The following is a 16275-nucleotide window of genomic DNA, read 5'->3' as shown; positions in this document are numbered from 1 at the left end:
TCTACTTTACAGCCTAAAGACTAGGCCTCGGCTCCATTTTACAGACCAGGCCTCAGTCTACAGCTCTTTAAATACTATCCCAAATGGAGCCCTGGATGGTAGGTGGGGGGAGGAGGAGCCCAAATAGGTCATGGGCTGACGTAGGGTGGGGGGGAGCAACTGTCCAACAACCACCAAAACAGCCATTCCACCCCCAAAGCCCAAGCCCAAAGCCTCTCCCGGCGGCTGCATTAATAAACACCTGGCAGCATTAGGCAGTCGTTCATCATTTCTCCTAACACACACTTGGGGGCACAGCGAGGGGATCTCGCTTTATAATTTAGTGGGTGTTGTGTCACATGCGAGGCTCCGGCGGCCATTTTAATTAAGGGCAGTTGTGCCCCTTTTAACCTAGGCTTCAATCCCCCCCCTCGATTTACAATCTCCTACCTTCCCCATGCCACTTCCTGGGTTTTTAATGGAACCAAACAGCTTGGGCGCTTTGGAATATGCCTTCTGCTGCTACGGAGCTGTGGGGCTTCGCTAATACTGATTGCAAGCATCTGCGTCTTTTTTTTTTAAAGAAAACAACCATGCACTTTCTCTCCCCAGTTTAAGTCCTCAGATATTTGCAGTGGCCAATCCCCCCCCCCCGATTTACAATCCCCTACCTTCCCCTTGCCACTTCCTGGGGTTTTTATGGAACTGAACAACTTGGGTGCTTCAGAACGCGCCTTCTGTTGCCAGGCCCTTGCAGGGCAAGACGGAGGCCCAGGCCAGGTAGATAATATGGCCCTGTTTTTAACCCTTTTGTTATTTTTTTCATTTTACTCATTATGAATATGCTGACCGAGGCCCCCTTTAGATTTGGAGGCCCTCGGCTTCCGGTTGACCGCGCCATCTTGACCAGACGGGGGTCCGTTCAGCGGAGCGGACCTCGGCGCCTCAGAGGTGGAGGGAATCGTTCCAGCGAAGCGAAACCTCCTAAAAAGCCCCAAATCGAGCTTTTTGGGGACAGATTTTGCCTGGCGGCGCCAAAAGCGGGTTCTTTCCTCCCCGGATCGGCTTTGTTTAAGGCCCCGAGAGCGAGGAGATGAACCGCGGCGGACAGGCTGACATTGCTGCTCTGAGAGCGTGAAGCTGCGTGTCTGGGAAGTGGAGGCGGCCAATTCTTCTAAGAAAATTCAGCAAAAGATCGGACTGTGAGTAATTTGGATTAAAATTAAAATTAAGGTAATTTGCTCAAGGATTGGGAGAGAGGGGGGGGAGAGGAAGCCACCCCCCCCACGGTAACATAAGAGACAGTAAATAGAAACCCGAAGCCGTAAATAGAAGATCTCAACTTAAAAGGATCCCTCAAAGGCATCAAAGAGAATCTCCCCTAAATGCAGGGTAAAAGGGGAGAGAGACTGTGGTTGTGAGTGCCCTGCAGAAAGAAGTTAAGACCAAGAAAGACCTTTCTTTTCCTCGGGAGCCGACAGCCCAGACAACCCAGTGAGCTGATCAGGATTTATAAGTCAAATTTTATTTCTATCTCTATTTCTGGACTTTTTGGAAATTCCTTTTTGGTTTATATGCTTTCGAAATGCGAGTTCGAACTTTATTGATAATAAGACTTGAAGAATGCAGCCAGCTTGTTAAAATGGAGTCGAGAAAATAAACTGCGACCATATTCCACCCCATGTGACAAGTTTTAACCTTGACAGGATTGAACTATGTCAACAAAAAGGTATTCGCCTGAGTTCCAGCAGACTGTTTTGACCTTAATGTGGGAAGCAAGAATAGAACTATGTCAAGAGGAGACACAACAGCAAGAGTTACAGCAACAATTCCAGATGGTGATGGCAGAATATGACTTCTTAGAGGATGAAGCTATTGAAACTGAAGAAGACGAGTGTGAGAATGACAATGATGGGGACTGTGATTTGGAAGGAAAAGATGAAGATGAGGACTGTGATAATATAACACAAAATGAAGCCCACCAGGAAAAAAATGATGATTTTACTCTACAAAAAGTCGGATGGAGTGCCTCCCCTTCGAGGGGGGCACGATTGGATTCACTGGAACTCCAGAATGGCCACAGGGAAGAGGGAAAAAATAGGCAGAGAAGAGAAGGAGCTCAGGGGTCTTGTATGGAGGCCTGGATGGCAAAAGGTTGTAAACAGGGGGTGGGGTGAAGGGAAAGTGAAGTTGTGACTATAAGGATGGATTAACAGGATTATAACTGGACTGCTGACTACGGAACTTGCTGGATTGGGGGGGTGGAGCCGGTAATTGGGGATGTAAGGTTAGATTGGGAATAGTTATAGTTTTAAAAAGTGAATTGATTTTGGAAAAAGGTGAAAATATGGAGGCTTATAGAGGGGGTAAAAGTTAGGCGCGGGAAGAAAAAATGGGAGTTTGATTTTTCAGTGATTGGACATCAGGTGAAAATGATAATAGCTAATTTAAAAGTAGTATAAGGTATAAAGGTGTATTTTATAAAATAAGAAAGTGTTGAAGATGATAAAAAAAGGAGGAAAACCGGGGAAGGGGGGAGGGTGGGGAAGCCCACAAAATATGGTTTAAATCATGAATGGAAGAAAGATTTGTTTTGTTTTTTGTTTTGTATTGTATTTTTTCCTTTTTGTCACTTTTTTCTTCTCTTTTTTCTCTTTTCTCTTTTTTATTCTTTTTTTTTTTTTGGTATGACAATAGATGGTTGGATGGATGACCTCCTGCGTACTGCCCTGGTTTACTGGAGCCTCCTGGTGGCAGGGGGGGGGGGCTTTGGGGGCAGGGGAGGGGGAGGAGGACAGAAATCCAATCATAAAATGGACCATTTCTGACTGTTCACCTGCGTGGGATACTTCTGTGGCAGGGGAGGACCCATGGAGGAGGGTGGGAAGAAGGTGGAAAAGGTGTTCATGTATGTACCGTCTTTTGTAATTTGTAAAATCAATAAAAATTATGTTAAAAAAAAATAGATTTGGAGGCCCTCGCCAAGTGGCCCATATGGCCTCCCTCCTTCTGTCTGGACCTGTCTGTTGCTACGAGGCTGTGGGGCTTCGCTATTTGACCCCCCGTTGGGATTTTAAAAGTAGTTCTCTGGGTCCCAGGGCGCATCATCACCCCCGATCCTTAATCTAAATATATAAAAATGCTCACGATGCATGCGCAGGGGCCAATTTATGGAGATACAGGGGGGAGGGGACAACAGAGGACTCAGACAAAAGTAAATATTGGGAAATGGAACCCAGAAACTGACAGTTCCTTCTCCAAGGGTGGGGGCCAATGTAGGAAGATACCGGGGGTAGGGGCCAACACTCCCCAGGGACAACAGAAGGCTCAGAAAAAATGCATGTTGGGAAATAGAACCTAGAAGCTGACAGTTCCTTTTCGAAGGGTGGGGGGCCAAGGTATGGAGATACAGGGGGAGGGGCCAACACTCCCCAGGGACAATAGAGGGAAGGGTATCCTACCAAAACACAGGGATGAGCCGGGGTGGAGGGAGGAGGGGCAGGATACGTCATGGATCAGGACAGGGTGGGGGTGGGGATCACAGGAAAGATCCACAGCAACGCGTGGCCGGGTCAGCTAGTGATTTAATAAAATTCATTGTGTTTGTGAGGGACGTTGTTCCAATTAATAAGAGAGATAAAGCAGGGTGTTTAATTATGCAGGCCAATAGGTGAAATATTCAGAGTTACATTTCCTTTAAAAAGTGGAAACCAGAGGAAATAAAAACAAGGAAGCTGTGCAATGGTATGCGCCAATATGGACTTTTTCTGTGGTTTATTTCTGTAGATCATGACGTCAATAAAGTCAGATGGTGATGAGAGCAACATTTGATAGAAAACTTGGAAAGATTCTCACCAAACACCAGCTGGATCTGCTTTGAAGACCTATTCTGTGGCAGTGCAGGCAAGAAAAATCTTTTTTCTCTGCCTCCATTGCGTCCGGAATGAGGAGTCATCTCTGAAGGACACCGGACCCATCCACCACTGATTTATAACAGCTGGCATTGACACCAGACTTTTGGGTGGGGTGGAGAGATTAAAGGAGAAAAATAAAATGTGTATATATATATATATATATATATATATATATATATATATATATATATATATAGCTGTAAGTCACTTGGAGACCTTTGAATGAGAAGTGACTAATGTCTAATAAATGAATGAAATTAATTAATGCCTCGAGTGGTCAGGGGCCTTTTAACCTCTGGCCCACGTGATGAGAATTTAGACTAAACGATGGACGACGGTAAACAATTTGCTCAGCGCTTTACTGACAGAATCACTCAGATCTGTTCTGACATGACCATGATGATTGTGGATTTTTGTGATTGTTTAAATGGTGAATCAGTAGGCAAAGTAGGTATTGTTTGAAACCATAATATCGTTCCAGGCTAAGCATTCATCTTTATCACTGAGACTCTACCCAGCAATGACAATTTTAGCTCCTCCCATGTTGACATATCTTTTTTCATTCTAGCCCATGTCTTAACATACTGTAATTGTTTGGAAACATCATAGAATTCATAGTTGTTATAGTAAAATTCAAATATTTTACTTTTTTCAAATTGAAACCCTGTTTTTTCATCAAAATCTTTAGATCTTTTGTAGTCATATTCTTTGTTAATATTTGTGTTTTCTGTTTGTTAACCTTAAAGCCTGGTAACATACCAAAATCATTGAGTTTATCCACAAGGGTATCTATTCCTGCAGTGGGTTTTCCAGAACTAGCATCTAATCACCCGCAAAGGGCTATAATTTATGTTTCTTTAAAAAACTTTTCCCATTTGATAATCTCCAAAATTCATTTCTCGCAAATCTCAAAACAAAAATATCCCGTTCACTTTGCCAAAGGCTTTTTCTGCATCCAAAAAGATTAACATAGTTGGCTTCTCATTGTGGCAATCTAGGTACTCCCACATATTTAACACATTTCAAATATTATCTCTCAAATGTCTTTTGGGTAGAAATCCACATGATTAATAAAATCCTGTAAAATCTTCTTTAGTCTTTCTAATTTAGTAAGTTTACCCTGTTTGTGAGGAAAGTTGTTCTAATTATTTGGATAATTACAAGATGCTGCTGATGCTGCCCTTTATTTATGTGACCAGGGTACAGCACAATACTTCTACCTTCTGCCCAGTACAGAAAAACTTGTCAAGAGAGGAGCAAACTATTTTCAATTGTTTATTGCATTCAGATGCAAATCACACCTGGAAAGATTGTATTATGAAATTGATATCAGAAGATATACAAAGATATTTAAGATTTACAAGATATACACATATATGAAAGATATACAAGGAGTACACCCATTCAAACCAACCAAATAATTAAAAAGAGAAAAGTGATTGAAGCATTATTAAACAACAAAAATGTTAAAGCAGGCAGTGGTCTTCCACTTCGTTTTGCTATTCGCTTTATTTTATTGTTATGGGTCACCCCGATCTTTGCTGAGCTGTAGCAAGAGATTTCAGGGGTCTTGGCACTTAACCAGAGTCTGTGTTTTCTTGGGGGTGGGGGAAGGGCACAGGGAAGTCAGCAATGTCTTAGAACTATGGTTTATTCACACATGTTTACACCTGAAGTCTTCAGTGGAGGTGGAGTTCATAGCATTAACATCTCAAGATGGGTTTGTCCTTCCCAGCATCCAAAGCAGCACTCACTTTTCTCTCTATAACATCCTGCTCCAGCCAGCCCACATTGCAGCTATCCTACAGTCCCCACCTGGAGTTCTCCCCACTTCCTGATTCTTCTTCCCAGAATCCCCTGATCTCTTGTTTCCTCTCTTGTAAGACAACACTCCCTCTTCCTATGGTGACATCATGCACTGATCTTACCCTGGCAACCTCTCTCAGGGCCTGGCTGAGCCTTCTGTCTGGTTGACGCCTCCCCTTGGGGGACTAATGGCTGACTATCAGCAGAATAGTTTCTTCAATGTCCCACCATCACCAGGCTAGCCCCATGAGAAAGTTACTAATAGCTGTTGTTAGTCCTTGCTTAGTCCAGGAATCCACGAACACTGACCCTTCTTTGAATGAAGAGATTATGAGGAGTCCCTCCTCCCCTGATTTATAACATTATTTTAATTCTTCATTTTTTTAAAAAAGAATTTCCTTAAAACTACCAACCTAACTTCAAAGGCATACCCTGCAGAATGACACAGTGGGTCAAGGGAGCAATGGGTGAGTGCATCTGGCTGTTAACCAGAAGGCTGGTGGTTCGAACCCACCAAGGGACAGCTGTGGGCAGGATCCCTATACTGCAATGGGCCGGATTCCTGCACTGCAACGGGTTGGACTTGATGCCCCTCGGGGTAACTTCCAACTTCACAATTCTATGAATCTAGGATTCTATGTCTGCAAGGTCTTTGCAGTCTTGTGCAACAGAACCTCTGCTAAACTGTGTCCTACACACCCACAGACAGACAATATTGTTCTTGCAACAGAGGAGGCAGAATTGGTAGCCATTAAGATAGTGGCTTCATTCAGCATTTTAGTTGATGTAGCATCTTGACTGATTCCTGTTTCAGTTTGGGATTAATGAAGATCAGGATAATGGCATGGCCAGCGGAATATGCAGCAACCACATGAAGCAACAAAAAATCCATCCCAATGACTTTTATCCCCATCCAAATGAAGAACCTTGCCAATATCTCCACAAAAAAGCTAGATACGTAGAGAATGGAGAAAGAAGCCAGAGCTTTGATGGCATTCAGGTGAACTTCTGTGCTGACATCCCTCGCACTGTTTCGTAAATGATTTTTGTGCCTCCACAGAGAAGTTAGCAATAAAATGGATGAGGAGAAAAATATAATGCAGGGAAAGAACTCTGGAACAACATATAGAAGCATGGAATACTTACAAAAGTCAGTAGTCTTAATTCCTGAGTTAGTGTTATTGCTTAGAAGTGATCCATATGAACTGCATTCAGACATGAATCTACTGACCATTATTGCCTCAATGGTGGTGATGATTGTAGAGAAGACCACTGTCCCCAGAAGCAGCCAAGGCATCATCCCAGGGAATCTCCGCTTCATTTGGAGGAAGAGAGGGTGGGAGAAGTTGACAATCTTCACACAGTACAAGACACTGAGCCAAGCGGCAAACCAAAGGTTAGCAGTATTAACAAATATCCAGGAGGCACTATATGCAATATATACGTTCCTCATCTGAAAAGTATCTATGAAAAAGAGGTGAAGAATTGCAGACTGTATTCCAATTGCATGAAATGCAAATCTGAACAAGCCAAGACAACTCAGGATCATGTCGGCTGGGGATAGTTTTCTTCTGCTAAACCAGTCAATGAAGTTAATGATAGCAATAAATCCATTTCCCACCATTCCAGTGATGGTCACAGTAACCAGAAAAACTATGCAGAACCATGCAAATAAGGTAGACATCTTTCTGAGCACGAAATAAGTGTTTTCCCAGCGTAATGTTAAATATTAGCAGAGTCTGCTGCTTATGCTGCCTTGTATATGAGCTGTGGAGAGCAGAATACTTCTGCCTTCTTTCGAGACCAGAACAATTTGCAGGGAGAGGAGCAAGCTATTTTCTGTTGTTGATTTTGCTCAGATGCAAATCACACCTGGAAAGATTCTCTTCCTAAATCATGATATAGATTTTCTGCTGTCATATTTGCAAATTCGACGATGGTGCTAAATATCCTCTTTGCATCGGGCTTAAGAAGCAATGATAGATTATTCTTTTACCATTTCTATATTTTGATTAATGTTTGTTCACTAGTATTTTTATTTTTAATCCATCTGTAAGCAGAGATGTTTAACAAATGATTTAAGAAAATTCACTGTTTTTGTGAGGGACGTTGTTCCAATAGGTAAGAGAGATAAAGCAAGGTGTTTAATTATGAGGCCTATAGGTGAAATATTTAGAGTTACATTTCCTTTAAAAGGTGGAAACTAGAGGAATTAAAAACAAGGAAGCTGTGCAATAGTATGTGCACCAATATGGACTTTTTCTGTGGTTTATTTCTGTAGATCATGACGTCAATAAAGTGAGATGGTGATGACAGCAACATTTGATAGAAAACTTGGAATGAGTCTGACCAAACACCAGCTGGATCCACTTTGAAGACCTATTCTGTGGCAGTGCAGGCAAGAAAAAGCTTTTTTCTCTGCCTCCATTGCGTCAGGAACGAGGAGTTATCTCTGAAGGACACTGGACCCATCCACCACTGATTTATAACAGCTGGCCTTGACACCAGACTTTTGGGTGGGGTGGAGAGGTTAAAGGAGAAAAATAAAAAGCTTTGATGTGAATGATATTTGGACTAGGGGGAGTTGAGGGTTTAGTTATTTTGTTTATTTGTAAAGCAGGGAATCCGAGTATCGCTTTGTTTATTATTAGAGTTTTTTATATAAATGATATTATATGAAATCCTAATGTATTATATTATTCCCCCTACTTTCCTCTCTTTTGTAATATGTACAGTCATACCTCGGTTTAAGTACACTTCGGTTTGAGTACTTTCAGTTTAAGTACTCCGCGGACCCGTCTGGAACGGATTAATCCACTTTCCATTACTTTCCATGGGAAAGTTCACTTCAGGTTAAGTACGCTTCAGGTTAAGTACGGACTTCCAGAACCAATTACACTCATACTTCGGGTTAAGTACGCTTCAGGTGGAGTACTCCGCGGACCCGTCTGGAACAGATCAATCCGCTTTCCATTACTTTCAATGGGAAAGTTCACTTCAGGTTAAGTACAGACTTAACCTGAACCAATTGTGTACTTAAACCGAGGTACCACTGTATTGTGTGTGTGTGTGTGTGTGTGTGTGTGTGTGTGTGTGTGTGTGTGTGTGTATTGCTGTAAGTCACTTGGAGACCTTTGGATGAGAAGTGACTAATGTCTAATAAATGAATGAAATGAATTAATGCTTCGAGTGGTCAGGGGCCTTTTAACCTCTTGCCCACCTGTGGAGAATTTAGACTAAATTATGGCACACGGTGAACAATCTGTTCTGACTTGGACGCTATTGTTGAAATTATTTTAAATGTTACATTAAGTGCCATATTTTAGTTGCATTGTATTCAAGAATGTAGGCAGTATTTTCCCAGATGGCTGGTGTTTGTCCACTTAAGGCTGTGGCACCCTACCTTGGATTATGTCTGGATCACAAGTTAAATCAGAAGGCAGTGGTGAGAGAAGTTATATGCATTTGCTGGCATTCATATATACAGATGGAGCTGCTTGCATCACACAGACACACATAGAATGGCATGTGGTGCTTGGTCATTGAGTGCTGGCTGGTATGCGGCAAGAGGAAGAGGGAGAAATAATATTTGGATTTTATTTTTAGTTGGAAAGCAACTATTTAGTACAAGAGGTTTAAAGGCTCACACTGGGACCAGAGTGAGACAGAAACCAATGTCTCTTTTGTAATGTAAACATTTAAAACTAAGTCTTACAAGTACTGCAAAGCCTTTTTATTACTTGTGTTAAAGAAATTTTATTTCTGTACAAGAGTCAGATCAGAGATCTTCTGCTGGCACTATAACTAACAGCAATAGGTGATACAGATCCACCGGGTGTACCTTGGGCCTCTGCTTGTCCAGTGCTAATGGATACTTTCCAATATGACAGGATCATTGGACTTGTGAGATCTATTACACGTGTGCTAGACCCTTGCCCTTTGTGACTCATCGAATGGGCCAGCAGGGGACTGGCTGAGTGGGTGAAGGGAGTGGTCAGTGCTTCCTCCCCCTCTACCCCAATAGAGTTTATTAAAGCCTAAAATAAAAGATAAAAGAAAGTAAGATAAATAAATACAAATACAAAGGAAGAAAAAGAAGAAAGCAGAAAGACAAGGAAGGGAGGGTTTCAGAATAATAGAATCATAGAAGGGACTCTGGGTAAATCTACACTTGTAGTTTATAATGTTGAAATGTGTTATTAAAATGTGACACCAGAGTGCAAACCACTGACAAAGGGATACTGCCATTGAACATTATAGAACGTTCAATTTAATAACGGTGAGGAGGAGGAGGAGGAGGAGGAGGAGGAGAAGAAGAAGAAGAAGAAGAAGAAGAAGAAGAAGAAGAAGAAGAAGAAGAAGAAGGAGAAGGAGGAGAATAAGAGGAGGAGGAGGAGTTTGGATTTGATATCCCGCTTTATCACTAATCGAAGGAGTCTCAAAGCAGCTAACATTCTCCTTTCCCTTCCTCCCCCACAACAAACACTCTGTGAGGTGAGTGGGGTTGAGAGATTTCAGAGAAGTGTGACTAGCCCAAGGTCACCTAGCAGCTGCATGTGGAGGAGCGGAGACACAATCCCGGTTCCCCAGATTACGAGTCTACCGCTCTTAACCACTACACCACACTGGCTCTCAATGTAGATCAATGTAGATCCAGCATCTGTCAGCTATAGTTTAAAAATTATTGAAAACATTTGCTCCAAGGTAACACCCAACTATTCTACTTTATATAAACCAGTATTTTCTTCACTCCCCAAGCCCAGATGTGGAAAGTTCAGTTCAGTTTTTTTTACAGCAAAAGCCAGCAATACAAAGTACCATAATTCCAAACAAAAAACCAGCAATAACATCACCAGAAGCAGAAAAGTTACACAAAACGAATTTGCAATGTATTATTCAATAGAAGAGATTTACGTTTCTTAATAGCTAAAGTGCAGAATTTGGCCACATCATATGATATTGGACTTGAGGAATCTTCTAGAAGGAATTTTCGTAAGATTTTGGAGGAGAGTTCCAAATAATATTGTAAGGGTATAAATTTTGATAAAAGGGGTAAAATAAGTTGAGCTCGTTCTTCACTATAAAATTCACAGAATAAAAGGATGTGAGTGACAGATTTTACCTTATTGGACATGCAAGAGCAAAGGCGCTCATGAATTCGTACCCACATAAATTTGCCGTACACCACAGCTGAGGGCATTGCCTCAAAATGGGCTCTAGAAAAGGCCCATCTATAGGCTTCGTTAGTGGTGTTAGATAAGTATCGGGCAGCTGCAAAGGCTGTACTTTTTATTCCTGGGATAAAAAGTATATATATATATATATATATATATATATATATATATATATATATATATATATCTGTAAATCACTTGGAGACCTTTGAATGAGAAGTGACTAATGTCTAATAAATGAATGAAATTAATTAATGCTTTGAGTGGTCAGGGGCCTTTTAACCTCTGGCCCACGTGATGAGAATTTAGACTGAACGATGGACGACGGTAAACAATTTGCTCAGTGCTTTACTGACAGAATCACTCAGATCTGTTCTGATATGACCATGATGATTGTGGATTTTTGTGATTGTTTAAATGGTGAATCAGTAGCCAAAGTAGGTATTGATTGAAACCATAATATCGTTCCAGGCTAAGCATTCATCTTTACCACTGAGACTCTACACAGCAATGACAATTTTAGCTCCTCCCATCTCGACATATCCTTTTTCATTCTAGCCCATGTCTTAACATACTGTAATTGTTTGGAAACATTATAGAATTCATAATTGTTATAGTAAAATTCAAATATTTTACTTTTTTCAAATTGAAACCCTGTTTTTTTCATCAAAACCTTTAGATCTTTTGTAGTCATATTCTTTGTTAATATTTGTGTTTTCTGTTTGTTAACCTTAAAGCCTGGTAACATACCAAAATCATTGAGTTTATCCATAAGGGTATCTATTCCTGCAGTGGGTTTTCCAGAACTAGCATCTAATCACCAGCAAAGGGCTATAATTTATGTTTCTTTAAAAAACTTTCCCCATTTGATACAGTTATCACCAAAAAATTTTTCTTGCAAATCTCTAAACAAAACCATTCCATTCACATTGTCAAAGGCTTTTTCTGCATCCAAAAAGATTAACACAGTTGGCTTCTCATTGCGCCAATCTAGGTACCCCCACATATTTAACACATTTTAAATATTTTCTCTTAACTGTCATTTAGGCAGAAATCCACATTGGTCATGATGAACAAAATCCTGTAAAATCTTCTTTAGTCTTTTTGATTTAGTAAGTTTGTGTATTTGTGAGGAAAGTTGTTCTAATTATTTGGATAATTACAAGATGCCGCTGATGCCACCCTTTATTTATATGACCAGTGTACAACACAACACTTCTACCTTCTAGCAGAACAGAAAAACTTGTCAAGAGAGGAGCAAACTATTTTCAATTGTTTATTGCATTCAGATGCAAATCACACCTGGAAAGATTGTATAACTAAATTGATATCATAAGATATGCAAATATATTTAAGATTTACAAGATATACACATATATGAAAGATATACAAGGAATACACCAATTCAAACCATCCAAATAATTAAAAAAAGAAAAGTGATTGAAACATTATTAAACAACAAAAATGTTAAAGCAGGCAGGGGACCACCTCGTTTTGCTATTCCCTTTATTTTATTGTTATGGGCCACCCCAATCTTTGCTGAGCTGTAGCAAGAGATTTCAGGGGTCTTGGCACTTAACCACAGTTTGTGTTTTCTTGGGGGTGGGGGAAGGGAACAGGGGAGTCTGCAGTGTCTTAGAAATAGGGTTTATTCACACATGTTTACACCTGAAGTCTTCAGTGGAGGTGGAGTTCATAGCATTAACATCTCAAGAGGGGTTTGTCCTTCCCAGCATCCAAAGCAGCACTCACTTTTCTCTCTGTAACAGCCTGCTCCAGCCAGCCCACATTGCAGCTATCCTACAGTCCCCACCTGGAGTTCTCCCCACTTCCTGATTCTTCTTCCCAGAATCCCCTGATCTCTTGTTTCCTCTCTTGTAAGACAACACTCCCTCTTCCTATGGTGACATCATGCACTGATCTTACCCTGGCAACCTCCCTCAGGGCCTGGCTGAGCCTTCTGTTCGGTTGACGCCTCCCCTTGGGGGACTAATGGCTGACTATCAGCAGAATTGTTTCTTCAATGTCCCACCATCACCTGGCTGGCCCCATGAGAAAGTTACTAATAGCTGTTGTTATTCCTTGCTTAGTCCAGGAATCCACAAACACTGACCCTTCTTTGAATGAAGAGATTATAAGGAGTCCCTCCTCCCCCGATTTATAACATTATTTTAATTCTTCATTTTTTTAAAAAAGAATTTCCTTAAAACTACCAACCTAACTTCAAAGGCATACCCTGCAGAATGACACAGTGGGTCAAGGGAGCAATGGGTGAGTGCATCTGGCTGTTAACCAGAAGGCTGGGGGTTTGAACCCACCAAGGGACAGCTGCGGGCCGGATCCCTATACTGCACCAGGTTGGACTTGATGCCCCTCGAGGTAACTTCCAACTCAACAATTCTATAAATCTAGGATTCTCTGTCTGCAAGGGCTTGGCAGTTTTGTGCTGCAGAACATCTGCTAGACTGTGTCCTACCATTATTGCTGACCATTTTTTAAAAGAAGAATTTCCTTAAAACTACCAACCTAACTTCAAAGGCATACCCTGCAGAATGGCATGTGCTGCAGAATGACACAATGGGTCAAGGGAGCAATGGGTGAGTGCATCTGGCTGTTAACCAGAAGGCTGGTGGTTCGGAGCTACCCAGGGACACCTGTGGGCCGGATTCCTGCACTGCAACGGGTTGGACTTGATGCCCCCTCGGGGTAACCTCCAACTTCACAATTCTATGAATCTAGGATTCTATGTCTGCAAGGTCTTTGCAGTCTTGTGCAACAGAACCTCTGCTAAACTGTGTCCTACACACCCACAGACAGACAATATTGTTCTTGCAACAGAGGTGGCAGAATTGGTAGCCATTAAGATAGTGTCTTCATTCAGCATTTTAGTAGATGTAGCATCTTGACTGATTCCTGTTTCAGTTTGGGATTAATGAAGATCAGGATAATGGCATGGCCAGAGGAATATGCAGCAACCACATGAAGCAACAAAAAATTCATCTCAATGGCTTCCATGCCATTCCAAGAGAAGAACACTGCCAACATTTCCACAAAAAAGCTAGATATGTAGAGAATGGAGAAAGAAGCCAGAGCTTTGATGGCATTCAGGTGAACTTCGGTGCTGACATCCCTCACACTCTTTCGTAAATAATTTTTGTGCCTCCACAGAGAAGTTAGCAATAAAATGGATGAGGAGAAAAATATAATGCAGGGAAAGAACTCTGGAACAACATATAGAAGCATGGAATACTTACAAAAGTCAGTAGTGTTAATTCCTGAGTTAGTGTTATTGCTTAGAAGTGATCCATATGAACTGCATTCAGACATGAATCTACTAACAATTATTGCCTCAATGGTGGTGATGATTGTAGAGAAGACCACTGTCCCCAGAAGCAGCCAAGGCATCATCCCAGGGAATCTCCGCTTCATTTGGAGGAAGAGAGGGTGGGAGAAGTTGACAATCTTTACACAGTACAAGACACTGAGCCAAGCGGCAAACCAAAGGTTAGCAGTATTAACAAATATCCAGGAGGCACTATATGCAATATATACGTTCCTCATCTGAAAAGTATCTATGAAAAAGAGGTGAAGAATTGCAGACTGTATTCCAATTGCATGAAATGTAAATCTGAACAAGCCAAGACAACTCAGGATCATGTCGGCTGGGGATAGTTTTCTTCTCCTAAACCAGTCAATGAAGTTAATGATAGCAATAAATCCATTTCCCACCATTCCAGTGAGGGTCACAGTAACCAGAAAAACTATGCAGAACCATGCAAATAAGGTAGACATCTTTCTGAGCATGAAATAAGTGTTTTCCCAGCGTAATGTTAAATATTAGCAGAGTCTGCTGCTTATGCTGCCTTGTATATGAGCAGTGGAGAGCAGAATACTTCTGCCTTCTTTCGAGACCAGAACAATTTGCAGGGAGAGGAGCAAGCTATTTTCTGTTGTTGATTTTGCTCAGATGCAAATCACACCTGGAAAGATTCTCTTCCTAAATCATGATATAGATTTTCTGCTGTCATATTTGCAAATTCGATGATGGTGCTAAATATCCTCTTTGCATCGGGCTTAAGAAGCAATGATAGATTATTCTTTTACCATTTCTATATTTTGATTAATGTTTGTTCACTAGTATTTTTATTTTTAATCCATCTGTAAACAGAGATGTTTAACAAATGATTTAATAAAATTCACTTTTTTTGTGAGGGACGTTGTTCCAATTGGTAAGAGAGATAAAGCAGGGTGTTTAATTATGAGGCCAGTAGGTGAAATATTTAGAGTTACATTTCCTTTAAAAAGTGGAAACTAGAGGAATTAAAAACAAGGAAGCTGTGCAATAGTATGTGCACCAATATGGACTTTTTCTGTGGTTTATTTCTGTAGATCATGACGTCAATAAAGTGAGATGGTGATGACAGCAACATTTGATAGAAAACTTGGAATGTCTGACCAAACACCAGCTGGATCCACTTTGAAGACCTATTCTGTGGCAGTGCAGGCAAGAAAAAGCTTTTTTCTCTGCCTCCATTGCGTCAGGAACGAGGAGTCATCTCTAAAGGACACTGGACCCATCCACCACTGATTTATAACAGCTGGCCTTGACACCAGACTTTTGGGTGGGGTGGAGAGGTTAAGAGAGAAAAATAAAATGCTTTGATGTGAATGATATTTGGACTAGGAGGAGTTGAGGGTTTAGTTATTTTGTTCATTTGTTAAGCAGGGAATCCGAGTATCGCTTTGTTTAGTATTAGAGTTTTTTTATATAAATGATATTATATGAAATCCTAATGTATTATATTACCCCCCCCCCAACTTTCCTCCCTATAGTAATATGTATTTTGTGTGTGCGTGTATGTATATATAAGATATATTACGACCCGGCGTATAAGACGACCCCCGACTTTTGAGAAGATTTTCCTGGGTTAAAAAGTAGCTCTCTCTCTCTCTCTCTCTCTCTCTCTCTCTCTCTCTCTCTCTCTCTCTCTCTCTCTCTCTCTATATATATATATATATATATTGCTGTAAGTCACTTGGAGACCTTTGGATGAGAAGTGACTAATGTCTAATAAAGAGAGGAACAAGCTTTTTTCAATTGTTTATTGCATTCAGATGCAAATCACACCTGGAAAGATTGTATTATTAAATTGATATCATAAGATATACAAAGATATCTAATATTTACAAGATATACACATATATGAAAGATATACAAGGAATACACCCATTCAAACCATCCAAATAATTAAAAAAAGAAAAGTGATTGAAACATTATTACACAACAATGTTAAAGCAGGCCGTGGTCCTCCACCTCGTTTTGCTATTCCCTTTATTTTATTGTTATGGGCCACCCCAATCTTTGCTGAGCTGTAGCAAGAGATTTCAGGGGTCTTGGCACT

At 40.9% G+C, this 16275-nt stretch overlaps 1 protein-coding gene across 1 annotated transcript; it reads right to left on the bottom strand.

The window, feature by feature from the left end:
- Nucleotides 1–6468: 6468 nt before the first annotated feature.
- Nucleotides 6469–7152, bottom strand: LOC118075296 (taste receptor type 2 member 41-like). Its single transcript, XM_060269104.1, has 2 exons — nucleotides 6931–7152; nucleotides 6469–6636 (listed from the first exon to the last, which is right to left on the bottom strand). The coding sequence occupies exons 1-2, from the start codon at nucleotides 7150–7152 to the stop codon at nucleotides 6469–6471; spliced, it is 390 nt and encodes a 129-aa protein (XP_060125087.1).
- Nucleotides 7153–16275: the final 9123 nt, after the last annotated feature.

Source organism: Zootoca vivipara, chromosome 16, assembly GCF_963506605.1.
Source record: "Zootoca vivipara chromosome 16, rZooViv1.1, whole genome shotgun sequence".
NCBI lineage: Eukaryota > Metazoa > Chordata > Lepidosauria > Squamata > Lacertidae > Zootoca > Zootoca vivipara.
The sequence above is the reverse complement of the archived record's forward strand: the minus strand, read 5'-3'. Positions and strand labels throughout refer to the sequence as shown.

Bases quoted from the DNA above. Each gene is read 5' to 3' on its own strand.
- LOC118075296 (XM_060269104.1), bottom strand. From the start codon at position 7,152: ATGAGGAACGTATATATTGCATATAGTGCCTCCTGGATATTTGTTAAT. The intron at 6,637-6,930 runs GTCAGTAGATTC...TTTTTTGTGGAG, and splicing joins CCACCATTGAGGCAATAATG to ATATTGGCAAGGTTCTTCAT.